Here is an 18,847-nt window from a genome sequence, read left to right as displayed (position 1 = left end):
AAAAAAAATATTAATTTTTAAACAATTTGTTTAAAAAATAAAATTTGTTTATAACATTTACAACATTTACAACATTTTTCTCTATAATTTTTAATAGGACAAAAGTTATAACTAAAGCAAAAAAATATTGCTCAAATTTGTTATTGTAAATATCTCGAAAAATATTAAAAATTTCAAATTCAAAATTTGTACACTTATTTAGCACCACTATCACTACAATTTATTGAATTTTGAGAAAAATCCGAGACATGACCCCGTATTCTCATATGAAATGCCTCATATAACACTAAACAAAGATTTTTTTTTTTTTAAAAAGAAATTTAAAGTTTAATATAATATGTATACATATCTGTTACTTAGAAAAAAGAATTCTTAATTTAAATATAGAGATTTGTTTCAGCGATTTTATTTAATTTAGAACACAGTTTGTAACTTTTATTTTAATGTATAAAAAATATCTATTTCATTTAAAAATATTTGTTTTTTAGAATGAAAATTATATGTTTGATTTAACTTAAAGGTTATTTTACAAAGTGGGCTTGTAAATTAAAAAATTTTCCTAGAAATTCGAGTAGAACGTCCGAAATATGTCATATCTTTATATTTTTTTCATACCTGCCTCACCCTGCTTTTCTCTATTCTAATTCCCCGCTCTGTATTGAAAAAAACTACCCTATCCCTGCAAAGTGTCACAATTCGGATGTTCCACTCATTATTTTATATTTTTTGTCAATAAGAATGTTCGGAGATGAAAATGAAATATATTTTATCAACAACAATATATTATTGAATTAAAGTTAAATATGTTTGACTATATAGCAAAGCTATACTAAGTTTGAATTAACCACAATAAAGGTTGAACAAAAAATATCGTTTTCTCAGTTTGTAATTTTATAATATAAAGTATAAATAAGGTTCTGAATATTCTACATAGTAAGTTAGAATTTCTAATAAGAAGCTTATATTTAAGCTTAGGGTATTAAAATATGTAGCGTGAAAACTCTATTTAGATATTATATATTTAAAATGTTGAAATGTTTATACAATAAAATATTGTTGTTTAAATATTTAGATGTGTATATAAAACAATATTTATACAAAGCTCTATTAACTCACCTCGTCTAAGAAAAGATTCTAATTCAGGACTTAACTGCATGGCTGGTCTGCAGTGAAGGCACGCTACGTTAACCACATTTGACAAATTGGGAACAGAATCAGCTACAGAATAGTGATTATTTTGCAATGTTAATGGTACCTCTGAAACAAGATCCCTCACGTCTGGGACTTGATCTCCTATAAAATTGTATTAATATATTATTTCAAAATAATTCACAGAAAATATTTAGTTTTTTTAGTTTCTAAAAAATTCAAAATCTCTGATCCAATATGATGAGCCAAAAGTTCTAAACGCTCAAATGAACGAAATATCTTTTTCAATCTAAAAATTATTAAAAATTACGATGGTCAATTAAATATGGTATTTGTTTTAAATACATAATTTAATTATTGTTTCCAAATAAAGAAATTATTGATACAAATAAAGTTTATTTAATTCAAATAAAAATTATGAGGGTATTTTATTTGATAAATAACACAGAAAATTAAAAGGCATTAAAATAAGCTGCAACGCTTATTATTTTAATCCAATTTTGCTTATTTTAATCCATTTTGGTATTAAAATAAGTAAAATTGGATTAAAATAATAAGCGTTGCAACTTATTTTAATGCCTTTTAATTTTCTGTGAACCGATTATTTGAAACACATTTATACACATTTATAAGTACCGATATATGTAATTTATAAATTAATAAATTTAATAAAATAATTTTATATGCGCTTCAATTTGAATCTCGCAAAATGAAGCATAATTTTAATGTTACTAAAATTATAACAAAGGTCATTTGTATAGGTATTCATTTTGTAATGAACATTTATAATTAAACTAATTTGGCTTCCTCTTGTAATATTGTAATACCAAAAATTTTCACATTCAATTTTAAATCTCGGCATTTCTCTGCAACTTTTCACTTTGCAATAAATAAAAAGTTTTTTCATTATAATTTTTTTTCTAAATTTAATTTTGGAAATTTTTTTTTATATTCTTATTCTCACTTTCACTTTAAATTTTGAATTTTTTTTTTTTTTACTTTTCCACTCCCAGCATTCTCATTTTCTTATTCAGAAATTTTGTTTTGACTTTTTACTCTCATTTTTATTAAAATTTATTACATTTTTTTTATCATATTTGAATTTTTGAACCTTTTAATTTGGACCAATTAACATTAAGATATATAGAAAAACTTTTTTACCGACCGTCAGTCTTTTTATGTCGCGATTTTTTAAGAGATGTTCATTTTTTCAGGTTGGCAACAAATTTCCTAGGAGCATAATAAACAACGCCATCGACGCCATTTTATTCATACTGTTTCTTGAGATCATTGTGAAAGGAGGCATTTTTTTGGAATTGTAAAATTAATTATTCAATCTGATAATTTGAAGGAGGAATTGAATTAAATAATGAAATTTATAAGGATTTTTGTGCCAAACTATCTTTTAATTAAAATTGAGATTCCCAGGATATTAGTGCCAATTACATTCAAAGTTTAGTTTCATTCTCTCTGGTAAGATTTTATTACAATTTATAAAAGTTATAGTTAAACTTTAATTTCTTTTTGTTTTTATTTATTGAATATCTTTGAATTAAGGATAACTTCAAATTGTTAATTCATCATTCATTTTTTGCTTCCTCGTGGAGGAAGCTTTGTAGTCCTTTCGTTTATAAAACTTTTCAAAGTGGCGAAAACAAATTTTTTTCTTTATAGAAACATATTATATGAGATCCTGATCAATTGTCCGGATGTATGTATGTGTGTGTGTGTGTGTGTGGATCCCTTTTTTGTTTAGAAGATAACTTTAACAGGTTTTAATGGATTTAGATAAAATTTGGTAGGCTCATTTGTCATATTAATATCTCAAATCTGACCAAAGGATTTTTAAAAATACCCCAAAAAAAAATTTTATCGTCATTTTTCCAAAAATTTTTCTTTAATCGAAAAAATTTTTAAATAGAAAAATTTAAGGTTATATATAATAAAATCGTATTCCTTACGTCAAGATGAATCGATCGATATATATAAAGTATATATTTGAAGTAAATTTAAAGAATTAATGAAAGTTAAAAAATCAAAAATTCAGATTTTGGCTATAAAATTTTGTGATTTTTAAAATTGAAGTTTATAGGTATATGAAATAATTGTATTCCTTACGTCAAGACGAATCGATCGATATATATATAAAGTATACATTTGAGATAAATTTAAAGAATTAATGAAAGTTAAGAAATCAAAAATTCACATTTTGGCATTAAAATTTTGCTTTCTCCACGAGGAAGCAAATTTTTTTGCTGATCGTAAAGAGGAAGCAAAATGTTCATGTAATGAACATCTGAATTTACAACTTGTTTAATTCTGATTTTTTGGTTGAGTGTGTCGAACAGTCTCTGAAATTCTTTGGCAAAGAGGGACATTTAATTAATGCCCTTTAAGGCCAGGTCCAAGTGAGGCAACGCCATCTACATTGATACTAAAATTTTGGAAAATTTTCAACAGCCTTTTCTTGAAAACAAGATGGTAAAATGCTTTTTCTTTATGGATAATTGATTATATTGGCCTCACTTGAACCTGGCCTTAAATTCTCTTTCGAAATAGTGTATAACATTATAAGATTACACAGGTCCACAAAATAAATTCGATGAAAGGTTACTTTGACCAAATTTGGTGTATTATATGTTTTTGGGGTCGCTGATCACGAATCTGAAGTCCGTTTTGCTCCATCACGTCAGGATTCTTTCCTAACCTCAAAAAACATGTTGGATTTTACTTTGCAGACAACATTTTGTAAATATTGATGGATTCACCTCAATCTTCGTATCTAGGGGTTTTTGGGATCGCTGATTACGAATTTGAAGGCAGATTTTTAAAATACAAAATGACGGATCCAATATGGCGTCCGGATTTAAAAAAATTGCATTTTTACAAAACTTGGTATCTAGGGGTTTTTTAGGTCGCTGATTACGATTTTGAAGTCTGATTTTCAAAATCAATAGATATAACATGAGCTCAAGGTATGCTTTAGTTTGCTATTACCTACATTCAGCCGTACCCAGGAACAACGACGTGGACGTAGCAGGCTTCAGTTCCCTTCGGGGTGCTTGTTTATGGTGAGTCCCCTTGCCTCTCACTATTCTTAAAAGGAGATTGACTAAGGTCGTAAGTGGAGAATTAGCTAATAAAAATGTCCGATTTTTTTAAGCCTGCTACGTCCACGTCGTTGTTCCTGGGTACGGCTGAATGTAGGTAATAGCAAACTAAAGCATACCTTGAACTCATGTTATATCTATTAATTTTGAAAATCAGACTTCAAAATCGTAATCAGCGACCTAAAAAACCCCTTGATACCAAGTTTTGTAAAAATGCAATTTTTTTTAAATCCGGCCGCCATATTGGATCCGTCATTTTGTATTTTGAAAATCTGCCTTCAAATTCGTAATCAGTGACCCCAACAACCCCTAGATACCAAGATTGAGGTAAATCCATCAATATTTACAAAATGTTGTCTGCAAAGTAAAATCCAACATGTTTTTTGAGGTTAGGAAAAAATCCTGACGTGATGGAGCAAAACGGACTTCAGATTCGTGATCAGCGACCTTAAAAACATATAATACACCAGGTTTGGTCAAAGTAACCTTTCATCGAATTTTTTTTGTGGACCTGTGTTATTTTCTTTTTTATATAATAAAAATCTCTTGAATAACGCTCTGCTAGCGATCGTCTTTTGAAGGTGGAACGAGTTGAAATAGAATGCCTCATATATTGACTACTAAGTCAGAGGTTTAGGGACAGGTATAGTTTATTACATGTCCCATAAGGGTACCAAAATATTTTCAGAATATTTAAAAACGATTAAAAACAGAGTTTTAGTGAATCCAACTGCAATATATACTGATTACGAAGTTAGAGCTTTGGGGACAAGTAGTTTTTTATGTATGTCTGTCCCATAAGTGACCAAAATATTATTACCCATGAGGGTATACTGCTCACAACCATATCCACTATGAATAATCTTCGATCATGACAATTGTGGAACATTTTTTTTCGCTAAGATTATGATACGCAACTATACTATTTTATTCCCAAAAATAACATTTACAAATAAAATATATTCCTCTTCATCATTTGTCAGAAAATCAGTTCTAATAGTTTGTCGATACTCTCTAAATCTGAATAAGTAAAAATGTTTACTAATTTGAAATAGTGACTCACTTTTTGCTTCTGAATTAGTACAATTTTACTAATTATTAGTAACTTTTACTAACAATTAGTAAAATTTAACTAATTCGAAAGCAAAAAGTGATTCACTAATTTAAATTAGTAAAATTTTTAACTAATTCAGATTTAGAGAGTTATCTGAAAACATTTTAAGACACTTCTGGGACATGCACTGAACGATAATTGTCTCTAAACCTTAAACTCGATGGACGATATATATTATTGTAGGATTCCCTGAAAATCTCTTTTAATAGTTTCTTATTACTCTGACAATATATTGGGACATTTCTGGGACATACAATGAACGATACTTGTCCCTAAACCTTTAACTCGATAGACGATATATATTATAGTTGGATTACCAAAAAATCACTTTTAATAGTTTTCTAAATACTCTGAAAATGTTTTGGGACACTTACGGGACATTACTGGTCCCTATATCTTTGGCATGCTAGACAATATATTATAATTGGATTACTTGAAAATCTCTTTTGTAATAGTTTCCAAATACTCTAAAAATATTTTGGGACATTTCTGGGACATGTAAGGAACTGTACTTGTCCCTTAGATTTTCTAGCCGAATGACAATATTATAGTTTGATTGCCTAAAAATAAATTTATATAATTATATTTTTTTAATTGTTTAAACACGTTTGGCACAATTGTGGAACAGTTTCGTGACAGTTTTATGTCCCTTAAACTGTTGACTTTAATTTAAGAATAAATCCTTAAAGTTGGCAGTATTGAATGGTTATAAATTTTTACAAAAGATTTTTTCATTACTATTTTTAATAATTCTTTTATTTATTTCTTTGTTTTATTTATTTTAATTGTATTATAATTAATTAACTTTTTTCTATTATAATTATTCTTTATTAATTTTATTAGTTATTACTTTTTTTTTGAAAATGTAATATTTTTAAACATTTTGAATAACAGATTATTTAATTAGATTATTTATTATTTTGTAAACACTTCTTAGGACATTTTTTAATTTTATTGAGAGTGTCATTTTCGTACAAGTTTATAACCTTTCAGTAGTGTCAACCTAAAGAAAAAAAAAAACGAACATCAATTCTGAATTGGCATGTTTTCCGCAAATCTCAGCTGGAATGGCAGGTTTCTCAAATGTTTTATGAAATGACTCGTTTTTCAAGACTGCTCTGAAGTGGCACGTTTCTGCATCCAACCGACGAACTATTAATTTTGGCGGATTTTTCCATTAACATTTTTTGTTCGGGAGGACTTCAGCTACAAAATACTTCAATTCCAGACATTTGACCATTTCGGCCCGAAAATCAATGTTGCGTGTGCGGGGTCCTTTCTTCTCATTTTCGAGAATACTTGGAACTACCAAAAAGTGTCTTTGTCTCACGTGGCCTTAAAAATATTATCTATAATTTTAAAAACTATAATACCTGGAAATGCTGTTTTTTTAATTTTTTTTTATTTTTCGAATATATATATATATATTTACCTAGATATTTTCTTAGAGTGGGCTGTAAATATCCCGTAATCATGATCCAATGCATAACTTCTAAAGTCATCAGAGATGCGACATTTAAAACTCTTTGAAAGAAATTCATATCTTGCGTGAAAGCTTTGCCGAAATAGGGTCTGATAGCCCATGGGGATGGATTCCCTTGACGTGTGATTGAACCACTGTATAGAGCGACCTAGAAACGTTTAAGAAAAGAAAAAACAATTTTTAAAAAAATGTCGATGAAATTTTCATCAAATATTTTTCTATAAAAAGAAATTTTAAAATAAACAAAATTTTATGACAAGAAAAATGGGATTTATCCTTATACTTGTATATTTATAAAATATACATTGATACTGCCCTAAAACGGAAAAACATACGTAAGTCTTAATAACTAAAGTTTAAAAATCTTATAACAAATAATAAAGTCGATACGAAAAACATCATCATTTCATTGAAATTATATATAAAAATTATCTCTATATCAAAAAATTAAGAAAAAAGAAATTATAATAATATAAAAGAGTTTTAATTATATATTAAATTCTTCAATTACTTATAATTTTATACGATTTAATTTTGTTGTAGAACATTTCAACTATTAGGTGAATTAATTCGCAAATAGTTGAAATACCAATGGATTTCATTACCCAAAGAGACTCTAATCATACCTATGCCTATGGGTTTTACTATTAAATTATTTAATTACTAGGTTTATTAGAATTTAAATTTATACATAGTTATAGATTAACATTTTTAAAGAAAATTAATAATTACTATGTTTATTAAATATAATTATATATATGAATACTCCGATCAAATAACTCGACCGACGCTCGGACGAACGCTCTATTACCAGTCAAGTAGCAGTGACAGCCTGTGGGCGGCTCACTGCTACCCGACTACCATTAGAGCGTGCGTCCGAGCGTCGGTCGAGTTATTTGATCCGGGTATTCATATATATATATATATATATACAATAATATTTCATTTAATTATTATTGGCGAATGTATTATATATATATATAGGTAAATTATTTGAATTTATTTACATTTTCAGATGTGAATTAAATTTTGAAATTGAAAGAAAAATTGTAAAATATCGAGTTTGCTTTTACTCGATTAAAATCAATATTATATCTTACGCTTCAATTTATAATATTCGAATGAAGTGGAATTTACGTTTTTGATAATAGATAGGGTGAATGTACTAATTACTGCGCGATTCGAGTCAAAATACCTTTGAATTAAATTAAGAATTTGACATTTCTGTTGTATAAAGTAAATTGAAGACTTATTAAACTAAAAATTTATGTTATTTAGATATTAAAAAAAAATTTAACTTTATAAAAATCGATTATTTAAACAAATATGAAAAATTTTAAATAATACCGTAATTTTCTATTAAGGCGCGTTTGTACCAAAATTACGTGTATTTTGAAGATATTTTGCCCACTGTAATTAGAGCCAATGGAAATCTTAAAAATGTTTCAATTACGGCGAGGGAAAAAATCAAATAATTAAATTAATAATTGTTTAAATGTGCATCTTTATAAGTAATTGTATCAAAAAAAGATTAAAATAATTTTTTTTTAAATCATTTTGCAACAGGGTAAGAATTCCTGAAGTGTCCCCTAATTATTTTTGGGTAAGAAAAAAAAATACTATAGGGGAATAGTGTCAGGGTTGGACACTTGGCTTTTTTTAAATAAGAACACTAGCGCCACCTGTGTGCGTACGTGACGAATCTTCTAGTAGTGTAACCTAACTTTTTGTGGCATTACATTTTTGGAGAAACAAAAGTAGCGTCTCCTGTGACTTCGGTGCAATCGAAGAGACAAAAAAAGTTTTGTTTGACTTGTGAATAAACCTAAAAAATGTGTAAAAAAGCAAGAATTCGGCAAGGTAAGCTTATTGAATGTATTGTGAGGTACATAATTTAAGAAGAAAAAAAGTGAAAAATCGAATCGCGACACATGTCTGGTTATGGTTAGCACAATTCGAAAATGATGCTTCTAGTTAGGGTTGAAAACCCATATTAATTATGAATTTGACACAATTTATAAATAAATTTTATTTTATTGATATTTCAGTGCAAAATTGTGCCAAAGATATTAGAAAAATAATACTTAAATTGTATAAATTTTGTTCATCATTTCATTGAGTTATTTGGAACAATAAAGCGTTATTTTTTGTAATTTGAGTTCATTCCTTTTTTGAAACCCATGAAGCTTTACAATTTATAAACAATAAGTAAAGATGAACATGAAAAAATAAGAATAAAAAACATTACAAATGTTATTTTACGTTTTTACCAATAATGCGTTTCGATTTTGAAAAAGTGTCCAACCCTGACTGAAAAGTCCAACCCTGACTAGATTTTTTTTTTTAAATGTTTATAACTTTTTTGATTTTGGACCAATCAATTTACGGTCCACAGTAAAAGTGTTCCTCTTTTGTAGATCTTTCCACCCATATACTACAATTGACTGAATTTATCTAAACAAAATATTTATAAACAAAAAACCAAAACTGTGTCCAACCCTGACACTATTCCCCTATGTATTTTGATAGTCCATTATGTCATTAGTAAGACCCCTAAATGATTTTTCAAAATTTTAATTTTTGTAAAAATTATAAACAATTGAACTTCTTTGCATTGATTTAGAAAAAATTGACAATTGAGAGCTCGTGCGCGGTTAGACTAAAAATTTCATAACTTCTAAAGTTTAAGAGAATTTCACTTTTTTATTTTTGGTATGGAATCATGAAAAGTCTTTCTTCACGATACTATAAAAAAATGGACAAAATCGATTCAGAACATTGTTTATTTATAAAATTAACAATTAAAATATAATTTGTTTAAACAAATTACACTTTTTATTTATTTTCTATACATTTATCAAAAGTACGTTTCTTAATCTTTCACCAAACCAACCAAGCCTATTTTAAATTTAAGATATTCAATTTTTTCTAAATCGATGCAAAAAAGTTCAATTGTTTATTATTTTTACAAAAATTAAAATTTTGAAAAATCGTTTAGGGGTCTTACTAATGACATAATGGACTATCAAAATACATATAGTATTATTTGTTTTTCTTACCCAAAAATAATTAGGGGGCCACTTCAGGAATTCTTACCCAACCCATTATATTAAATATAATAATAATAATAGTTATTTTTGTGAACGCGCCGTAATTGGTACACTTACCCTATATAATTAAAAATAATTTATTGAAAAAATTGATTTGAAATTAAATAATAAATTCTATTTTTTTTTTTGCAAAAAAGAAAAATCAATTTTTGTGCATAATCACAAGAAAAACAATTTTTCAGTCTGTTTCCTGAATAAGAATTAATTTACCAGGAATTAATGAGTGCCGTATAAATATCCGTTTTCTGAAAAATAAATATGCTTTCAAGTGCTTTTTCTCCTATTTGTAATGCCTCTTAAATACTAATTAGAGGAACATATATATATTTTCTCTCTTTATTCACCGTTTAATATTCGCGAGGTTATAATAATAATAACAATAATATTAATATAATTTATTTAAATTTATAATTAATATAGCGAATAAAATTGAAAAAAAAAATAAAATTACATATAACTTTAAAAAAAAGTCATAATAGAAAAAAATTCTTTAAAAGCATCTACAATCAATAAAATAAGTTGAAAAAAAAGTATTTGAAATATATGACAAAAATTATGAAACTGAAAATGAAAAATATATAAGCTCGAGGTCGACTTAAATAAAGAATATATTTTTTTCGTTACACAGAGCACGTATTCACTCAATGGAAAAATCAGGCGATGTTTCTTTCATAAAAATTTCAAACATTCGACCATACAAATATGTGTTAATCAAATCACCGTAAATTCTTTGAAATGTTTTATTTGACAAAAATCAAGCGTGAAACTCAAGGCAGAATAATATTAATAAAATAATTTTTTACTATATTAGTCGTGGAATTTTTAATTAAAAAAAAGAGAACGTCATATTTTATTGTATAAATTAAATATTTTATTTACGTACTTAAATATCATTTTAGTTGAATATTATAGTAAATATAATTAAAAAATATATAATATATACATCAAGAAAAAAATTTAATTTAATAAAACAAAATTTTTCTTATCAATATTCATAAAATGTTTTCCTATTTTATCAGAAAATTTAGATTGACTAAAAATTGTAAAATTAAACTGTATTTTATTAATTCAATCAAAAATGGAATAAATTATATTTTGTTTAATTTGATTAAACTTTTTTTCAAATAAATTATAAATAGAGATAAAAAAAGAAAATTTTTTAAATATTATTTTTTTAAAATAGAAAACTTTAAAAACTATTGTATCTACTGATTATTATTATTTCGACGTTTTGAAAGATGACTTATTTTTGTTATTTTTCATTTAAATTTCAAATTGAATGACACATTACTATATAATTATAATATTTCTTCGTCGTTTTCTGTAATTCTTTTACACACAAATATTGCAAATATATGATAATTAGATACTGAACCTTATGTATAAAAAGGATGAAAAAAGGCAAATAATAATAAATAAAATATTTTTTTAATTTTAAGGAGGATAACATAACCTGAAACTAAAAAAATGGTTTTTAACGCAAACAAAAATATTAGTTAAATTATTTTCAATCAATTTTTGAAGAAAAAAATTTCCAAAAAAATGGTATGTATATTGAGTTAAAATTTTTCATCAAATAATGATTTTTTTTCAACTTAGATAAAAATCTAAATAAATAAAAAATAAAAAAAATTATTTTCAATTTTTTATAAATAATATCTTATTTTACTCATTGAAATATTTTCTTCAATCGTAATTTTTTCAATTTTGTTAAAAGTAAGTTATTGTTAAAAATTATTTAATAAAACCAATTTTGATTTGTTTATAATTTTTGAAAAAAATGTTTTTAAAAATATTAAGGAACTATCACCAAGATACAAAAAAAGTTTCACTTTTTCATCGACTTTCAAAATATGTTAACGAAAAAAAAAAATTTTTGAATTTGTTTATAAAAAAAACAGCGATTTTTTATAAATATAATAAATTTTTTTTGGGCGCGATTTTTTTTTATTTTTATTTTTACACACATGAAAATAATTTGAAAATTTTGTAATAAGTTTTGAAGTGGGCCTAATAATCCTTTTGTTTATATAATTTGTTTAAAAAATTTTTTTTTTACTTTTTTCGTTTTTTTTTATTATTTTCGAAATGAAAAGTGTTTTGAGTTCCCGGATCTTCTAGTAAACTCATATAGAAAAGCAAATTAAAATACATTTTATTTTAAAAAATAAAAAAAATCGCGCCCAAATTTAAAGAAATTTAATTTGTTTATAAAATATCGCTGTTTTTTTTTTATACAAATTCAAACTTTTTTTTTCGTTAACATATTTTGAAAGTCGATGAAAAACTGAAATTGAAATTAGGTGTATTTTTACAAAAAAAAAAAAAAAAACTCGAAAAAATCAGATTTTTAAGCATTTGAGCATTAATAAAAGAATAAAGAAATACGTAAACCTTTTTTTTCCTACCTATAAAGATAAAAAAAAATATATTTAACAAATTTAAAATGTCATAGGTAAATCTTACGTGGAATCGCCTGTATACAATGTTTTCATCAAAATATAAAATAATTTTTTTTTAATTCACACAAATTATTTTTTCAATAGTTTACTTAATACTTAGCATTTCAGAGTATTTTTTTTTACTTTTACTGTAATAAAAATAACTTTCTAAAAATATTAGACAAAAATAATTATTTTATTAAAGTTATAAAAAATTGAATTTTTAGCTGTCTTAAATAAAAAAAAAAAATTCTTAACACAAATTGAAAAACAAAAAATAATTTTTACTTATCCTGAAATGTGGTATTTAGCAATAATTTTTCTTTTAAAAAATTTTTTTATTTTAAATCACTTTTTAAATTTTTCATTTATAAAATGTTAATAAAAAAATGTTTTTTATGTCCTATGAAAATTTTTTTTATATTTCCGTATAAACTGAGTATAAAGTCGTTGTGAAAAAAATGTCTAATCAATCGGAAAAAAAATTAATAATATTAAATCAATAATATTAATATAATAATATAATAAATAATAATATAATAATCAATAATATTAATTTATTTAAATAATAATGAAATAATAACAATAAAATTATTATTTGTTATAAATTTTATTGTTAAGAATCTATTTTTTATTTTTAAATTTGTCAATTGGATCTCGAGAAAACTGGTTTTTAATTTAAAACAGCTAAAAATTTCAATTGTTTGTAACTATAACAAAAAATTTTTTTTTGTTTTTTTTAGAAACTTATATTTTCATTCAAATAAGAGCAAAGACATATTTATAAAAGATCAAGAAATTTTTTTTGTAATGAATTCAAAAGAAAAGTGTAATTTATAATTAACATAAATTTCGCTTTAAATAATTTTCAGACGATTTTGTATTTACTTTTGTAATTTTTTTATTATTACACGGAGAAAATCTGAAAGCACTGAGTATTTTTTCTCACATCACTGGCTACTGTGGAAACCAAAAAATTAAATTTCTAAAACTCTGAATGTTTTCTGCACAGCACTCAATGCTCTGCAAAAAATAATCACTATTTTTTTGACAGTTATTTATAGAATTTCGGTTTATATTAATGAAAAAACAGAGTTTTCAAAGCTAGGAATATAGCAATAAATTCTTCGCTCTAAGTCGTGACTGCTTTCCTCACAGCTCTGAGTACTGTGTAGAATTATTTTTTAAGATTAAAAAAATAAAAAGAACATTTAACCTTTAATAAAAAATAAATATCAATTTTAAACAAGCGTTCAAGACAATTTTAATCAATTTTAGATGTTTTCTTATATTTTTATGAAAAACAGATTATTTGATTAAAATTATTTATAATTAATTAAATAAGAAGTAATAAACTTTAATAATATTAAACAAATTACTTTTTGTTAATAAACGTAAGAAATAATAATTTTTTTTACTTCACGAGATAAATATTTAAAATAATAATGTTGAAACTTAACCCAATCAAAAATTTACTACTGGCGCAGTACTGACAAGTACTGGCGCAGTACTGGCACCCAGTATTGGCGCCAGAGTTGGCGTAACTTTGGGATGATAACATTTTAGCAGTATTGGCTACCAGAGTTGGCACCAGTACTGGTAACCACTACTGGTTCAGTACTGGACGAGTACTGGCAGTTTTGTAATTTATTGTATAGGAAAAGAAAGCTTTAACTGTAACAGAGATAAGTTTCACTGCAATAGTGAAATCTCTGCTCCAGGTAATACTCTTTTGGTATACTTAGGGAAAAGTGTCTGAAATTTTTAGTAACCCAACACAAATTAAATATTAATTAAATTAGTCAACTAACTAATTAATATTTTATTATATAAAATCGAAAACACAAAGAATTTTTATTCTTTATTATAATATATTATATTGCAAATTATTATTTTAAGGGGACTTTCTGGTTTAGAATTGACAAAAAAGGAAGGTTGTAAAACTTTTATTGTAAGAACAGTATTAAAGAAATTGTAAAAACTATTTTTGGACATTGTAGCACATTGCGTAGAGAAAATTTAAAAAATATGTTTGAGTGTATTTAGTTCAATTTCATAGCTGTAGGTGGCGTCTTCCAAAAGATACCTTTTTTTTGGTACGTTAGTTTCCGGGCAACCTGTAATACATAAATTCAAGTTCCAAACGGAAATCTCTTCATAAGGATTTATTCTGGGGCCTAAACCTCAAAAACGATTTTTTTTAAAGGTTTTTTTATTTTTTATGTACATTTTTCTCAAAAACTCGCAAAAACGCCGTGTTTTTGGGTCAATTTACCTCCATATAAAAACACAGGGGGTAGAAATATGAGTTTTTAGAGGTTTAGGCCCCAGTTTTTTAAATAAAGAATCGAAAAATTTTTGGGATTTCAAAATCGGTTCGGTAGATTTCGAGAAAAGCTCTGTACCAGTTTGAAAAATGAGTTTTCGAGAAAAACGCGTTCAAAGTTTTCATAACATAGTTCATTGAGTCATGAATATCAAACAACTTTTTATTACAACAGAACTTCGTATCCCGCTGTTTTTAGGGTCGCTGATTGCGAATTTGATGTCCGTTTTGGAAAATTCAAAATGGCGGATCCAATATGGCGGACGAAAAAATAAAAATTCAACCGGATTTGCTTAAAACTTGCTACTCGGGGGTTTTTGGGGTCGCTGATTACGAATTTGATGTCCGTTTTTGAAAATTCAAAATGGCGGATCCAATATGGCGGACGAAAAAATAAAAATTCAACCGGATTTGCTTAACCTTCGCTTGACAAGATGCCCACCCAGGGTGGGCCAGACAAATTGAAATTGCCATATCTTCTAAAGTTTTGCCTTAATTGAATCGCGATTTTAAGTCACTGAACAAAATCTTAAGAACTTTCAAAAAATGTAAAAACAAATTTTTAAAAAAAATTTCTTCTTGATTATTTATAACTTTTATCAATGTATGTACGGAGATAACCGGGATGATTCAGATATTTTTTTAATTCTATTTTACAAAAAGACTTGAAATCATGCAGACTTTTCACTGTGAGTGTTTTATGATGTCAAATAATAGATATAAAAAATATTATATTGCATTTTTCATTTGTTTAAACAATTTATTGTTATTATTTATTAACTTTTTTTGTTCTGCACCTACAAAGATGCAGTTTTTTTCTAATTTTGCAATTTATCAAGCGGTATATAATAAAAGATAGATTTGATGTAAAATTATTAATTCAACAATTGTTTAAACAATTTATTGTTGTTATTTACTAACTTTTTTTGTACGGCACCTGGAAAGTTGCCGTTTTTTTCTAATTTTGCAACTCATCAAGCCGAATATAATAAAAGATAGATTTGGTGTAAAATTGTAAATTCAACAATTGTTTAAACAATTGTTAAATTAGTAAATTTATGTCAAATCTGTCTGGCTATATTATATTCGATTTGATAAATTGCAAAATTAGGAAAAAACTGCATCTTTCTAGGTACACTACAAGAAAGTTAATAAATAACAACAATAAATTGTTTAAACAATCGTTTGAATACTAAATTCATATAAAATCTTCATGTTTATTATGTTGAGCTTGTTAAGTTGCAAAATTAGAAAAAAATTGCAATTTTCTAGGAATATTATGAAGAATGTTAATAAATAGCAACAATTATTTGTTTAAACAATTTATAATAATAGTTGTTGTAAATTGAATTATATATTTTATTTTATTTATAACCTTTGAATTAATAACTACGAAGAAAAGGTAACAAATTTATAAAATTCTTCTACTGTCGTATGTATATTTGAAAAAGTTATAAATTATTAATAATAAATTGTTTAAACAAATAAAAAATCAACAAAACATTAATAAAATATATTATTTGGTAACATATAACAATTTTGGAAAAAAACTGAATGATTCTAAGTTTTTATTGCAATATACAAAGAAGAAAACATTTGGCCCACCCTGGGTGGGATCTTGTCAACCGTGTATATAAAAAGTATCCAGTCCGGCGAAGGTTAAAACTTGCTACTCGGGGGTTTTTGGGGTCGCTGATTACGAATTTGATGTCCGTTTTGGAAAATTCAAAATGGCGGATCCAATATGGCGGACGAAAAAATAAAAATTCAACCGGATTTGCTTAAAACTTGCTACTCGGGGGTTTTTGGGGTCGCTGATTATGAATTTGATGTCAGTTTTTGAAAATTCAAAATGGCGGATCCAATATGGCGGACTACAAAATAAAAAATTAACTTTTTTAATTAATTAAAACGTTCCTAGAACGTTAATGTTTTGTGCCTATATTCATAACTAGCAATCTCAAAAGGCCACAAGTAACCATTTTCAACTAAATTTAATTAATTTCTTAATCTTTGTCCGCCATATTGGATCCGCCATTTTGTATTTTCAAAAACTGACATCAAATTCGTAATCAGCGACCCCAAAAACCCCCGAGTAAGAAGTTTTAAGCAAATCCGGTTGAATTTTTATTATTTCGTCCGCCATATTGGATCCGCCATTTTGTATTTTCAAAAACTGACATCAAATTCGTAATCAGCGACCCCAAAAACCCTCGAGTAACATGTTTCAAGCTAATATCAATAAAAGAGGAACACCAAATATGTAAATAAGGTAACTGTAGATTGTTGTTGAAATACATACCGTCATAAATATTGTTATAACTTTTGTTTTTGTACATATTTTTTAAAAAACGTTTTGGGACAGTAATTCTATGATACTATGGAACATTTTTAAGCAAAAAAAAAATCGATTTTTTTGAAATTCTAAACCAGAAAGTCCCCTTAAAGAATCAAAAAATAAATATAAAAATATGTTTATTATAAAACTAAAGTTCTGAGAAAAAAAAGTATACGTAATTTTTTGTAGGTTTATAAATTTTCGGGTAAAAATTTTTTAATTTAAGTTTTTTTCAAAAGTATAATATCTATTTTTAATCACATATATATTTGCATCAAAATGAATTTTTGAAAAACTTTTTTAAGAAAATAAAAGTTGTTTTTTGATTTTTAACAAGTGTTGTCAAGAAAATTTTTTTTGAATTTTTTATAAACAAATTTATTTATTTTTAGTTTGATCGTTTAAAAATTTTTTTTGGTTTATTGCATATCATGTGCACATGCGCAATAACGTAATAAATATTTCAGGTTAGGTCAAAAAATAAACTTGTGAAAAGTTAATTATAATAATAAAATGTTTTATATTTTATTATTATATCATAATTTTGCCTAGCTTTCGAACTGAAACCAGTTCATCTTCAGGGCTAAAAATTTAAACAAAATATCACATTAAATAATTTTTCAATCAAATAAACAATTTAAATATAATAAATATCTGTTCTAATTTTCGAGTAATCGTTGGTATGCTATTTTTATGTATTATGATTATCGAGAGATATTTATTATATTTATTTAAACTGTTTTGATTGAAAAATTATTTAATGTCGTATTTTGTATGAAATGTTTATAGCTTTGAAAATGAACAGATTCCAGTTCAAAACGGAGGCAAAATTCTAATATAGTAATAAATCAAATATGACCAAAAAATCCGTTTTAAAACATTATTATTTCCAGTCGTTAAATTAATTAATATTATTATTAATAAGGATTTATTATGTATAATTTAAATATTCCCGCCTCTTTCTTTGAAACTTTGAAACGTTTCATGAAGCATTGAAACTTTCATGAAACTTTCATTCAACGAAAATTTCATGAAACTTTACAACCCTAGTGGCATTACATTTTTGGAGAATCAAAAGTAGCGTCTCCTGTGACTTCGGTGCAATCGAAGAGACAAAAAAAGTTTTGTTTGACTTGTGAATAAACCTAAAAAATGTGTAAAAAAGCAAGAATTCGGCAAGGTAAGCTTATTGAATGTATTGTGAGGTACATAATTTAAGAAGAAAAAAAGTGAAAAATCGAATCGCGACACATGTCTGGTTATGGTTAGCACAATTCGAAAATGATGCTTCTAGTTAGGGTTGAAAACCCATATTAATTATGAATTTGACACAATTTATAAATAAATTTTATTTTATTGATATTTCAGTGCAAAATTGTGCCAAAGATATTAGAAAAATAATACTTAAATTGTATAAATTTTGTTCATCATTTCATTGAGTTATTTGGAACAATAAAGCGTTATTTTTTGTAATTTGAGTTCATTCCTTTTTTAAACCCATGAAGCTTTACAATTTGTAAACAATAAGTAAAGATAAACATGAAAAAATAAAAAACATTACAAATGTTATTTTACGTTTTTACCAATAATGCGTTTCGATTTTCAAAAAGTGTCCAACCCTGACTGAAAAGTCCAACCCTGACTAGATTGTTTTTTTAAATGTTTATAACTTTTTTAATTTTGGACCAATCAATTTACGGTCCACAGCAAAAGTGTTCCTCTTTTGTAGATCTTTCCACCCGTATACCACAATTGACTGAATTTATCTAAACAAAA

The 18,847-nt window shown here is 25.7% G+C and overlaps 1 protein-coding gene and 1 long non-coding RNA gene across 2 annotated transcripts in view; one reads left to right on the top strand and one right to left on the bottom strand.

Moving 5' to 3' along the window:
• LOC127283791 (UDP-glucosyltransferase 2-like) overlaps window positions 1-18,847 on the bottom strand; it is a 59,423-nt gene that overhangs the window by 17,485 nt on the left and 23,091 nt on the right. Inside the window, exons 4-5 of the mRNA XM_051308887.1 lie at window positions 6,806-7,004; window positions 1,117-1,293 (exon numbers count right to left, since the gene is read on the bottom strand). Of these exons, the coding sequence (XP_051164844.1) occupies window positions 1,117-1,293; window positions 6,806-7,004 (376 nt within the window). The remainder of the gene's footprint in view (window positions 1-1,116; window positions 1,294-6,805; window positions 7,005-18,847) is intronic.
• The window catches only part of LOC127283794 (uncharacterized), a 54,780-nt gene that overhangs the window by 24,966 nt on the left and 10,967 nt on the right, over window positions 1-18,847 (top strand). The window contains exons 2-3 of the long non-coding RNA XR_007843394.1: window positions 2,364-2,622; window positions 11,406-11,511. This is a non-coding gene — a long non-coding RNA (uncharacterized LOC127283794). The remainder of the gene's footprint in view (window positions 1-2,363; window positions 2,623-11,405; window positions 11,512-18,847) is intronic.

Source organism: Leptopilina boulardi, unplaced genomic scaffold, assembly GCF_019393585.1.
Source record: "Leptopilina boulardi isolate dan_hultmark-lab unplaced genomic scaffold, ZJU_Lbou_2.1 LbouV2_310, whole genome shotgun sequence".
Taxonomy (NCBI): domain Eukaryota; kingdom Metazoa; phylum Arthropoda; class Insecta; order Hymenoptera; family Figitidae; genus Leptopilina; species Leptopilina boulardi.
This window is presented reverse-complemented; position numbering and strand designations above follow the sequence as displayed.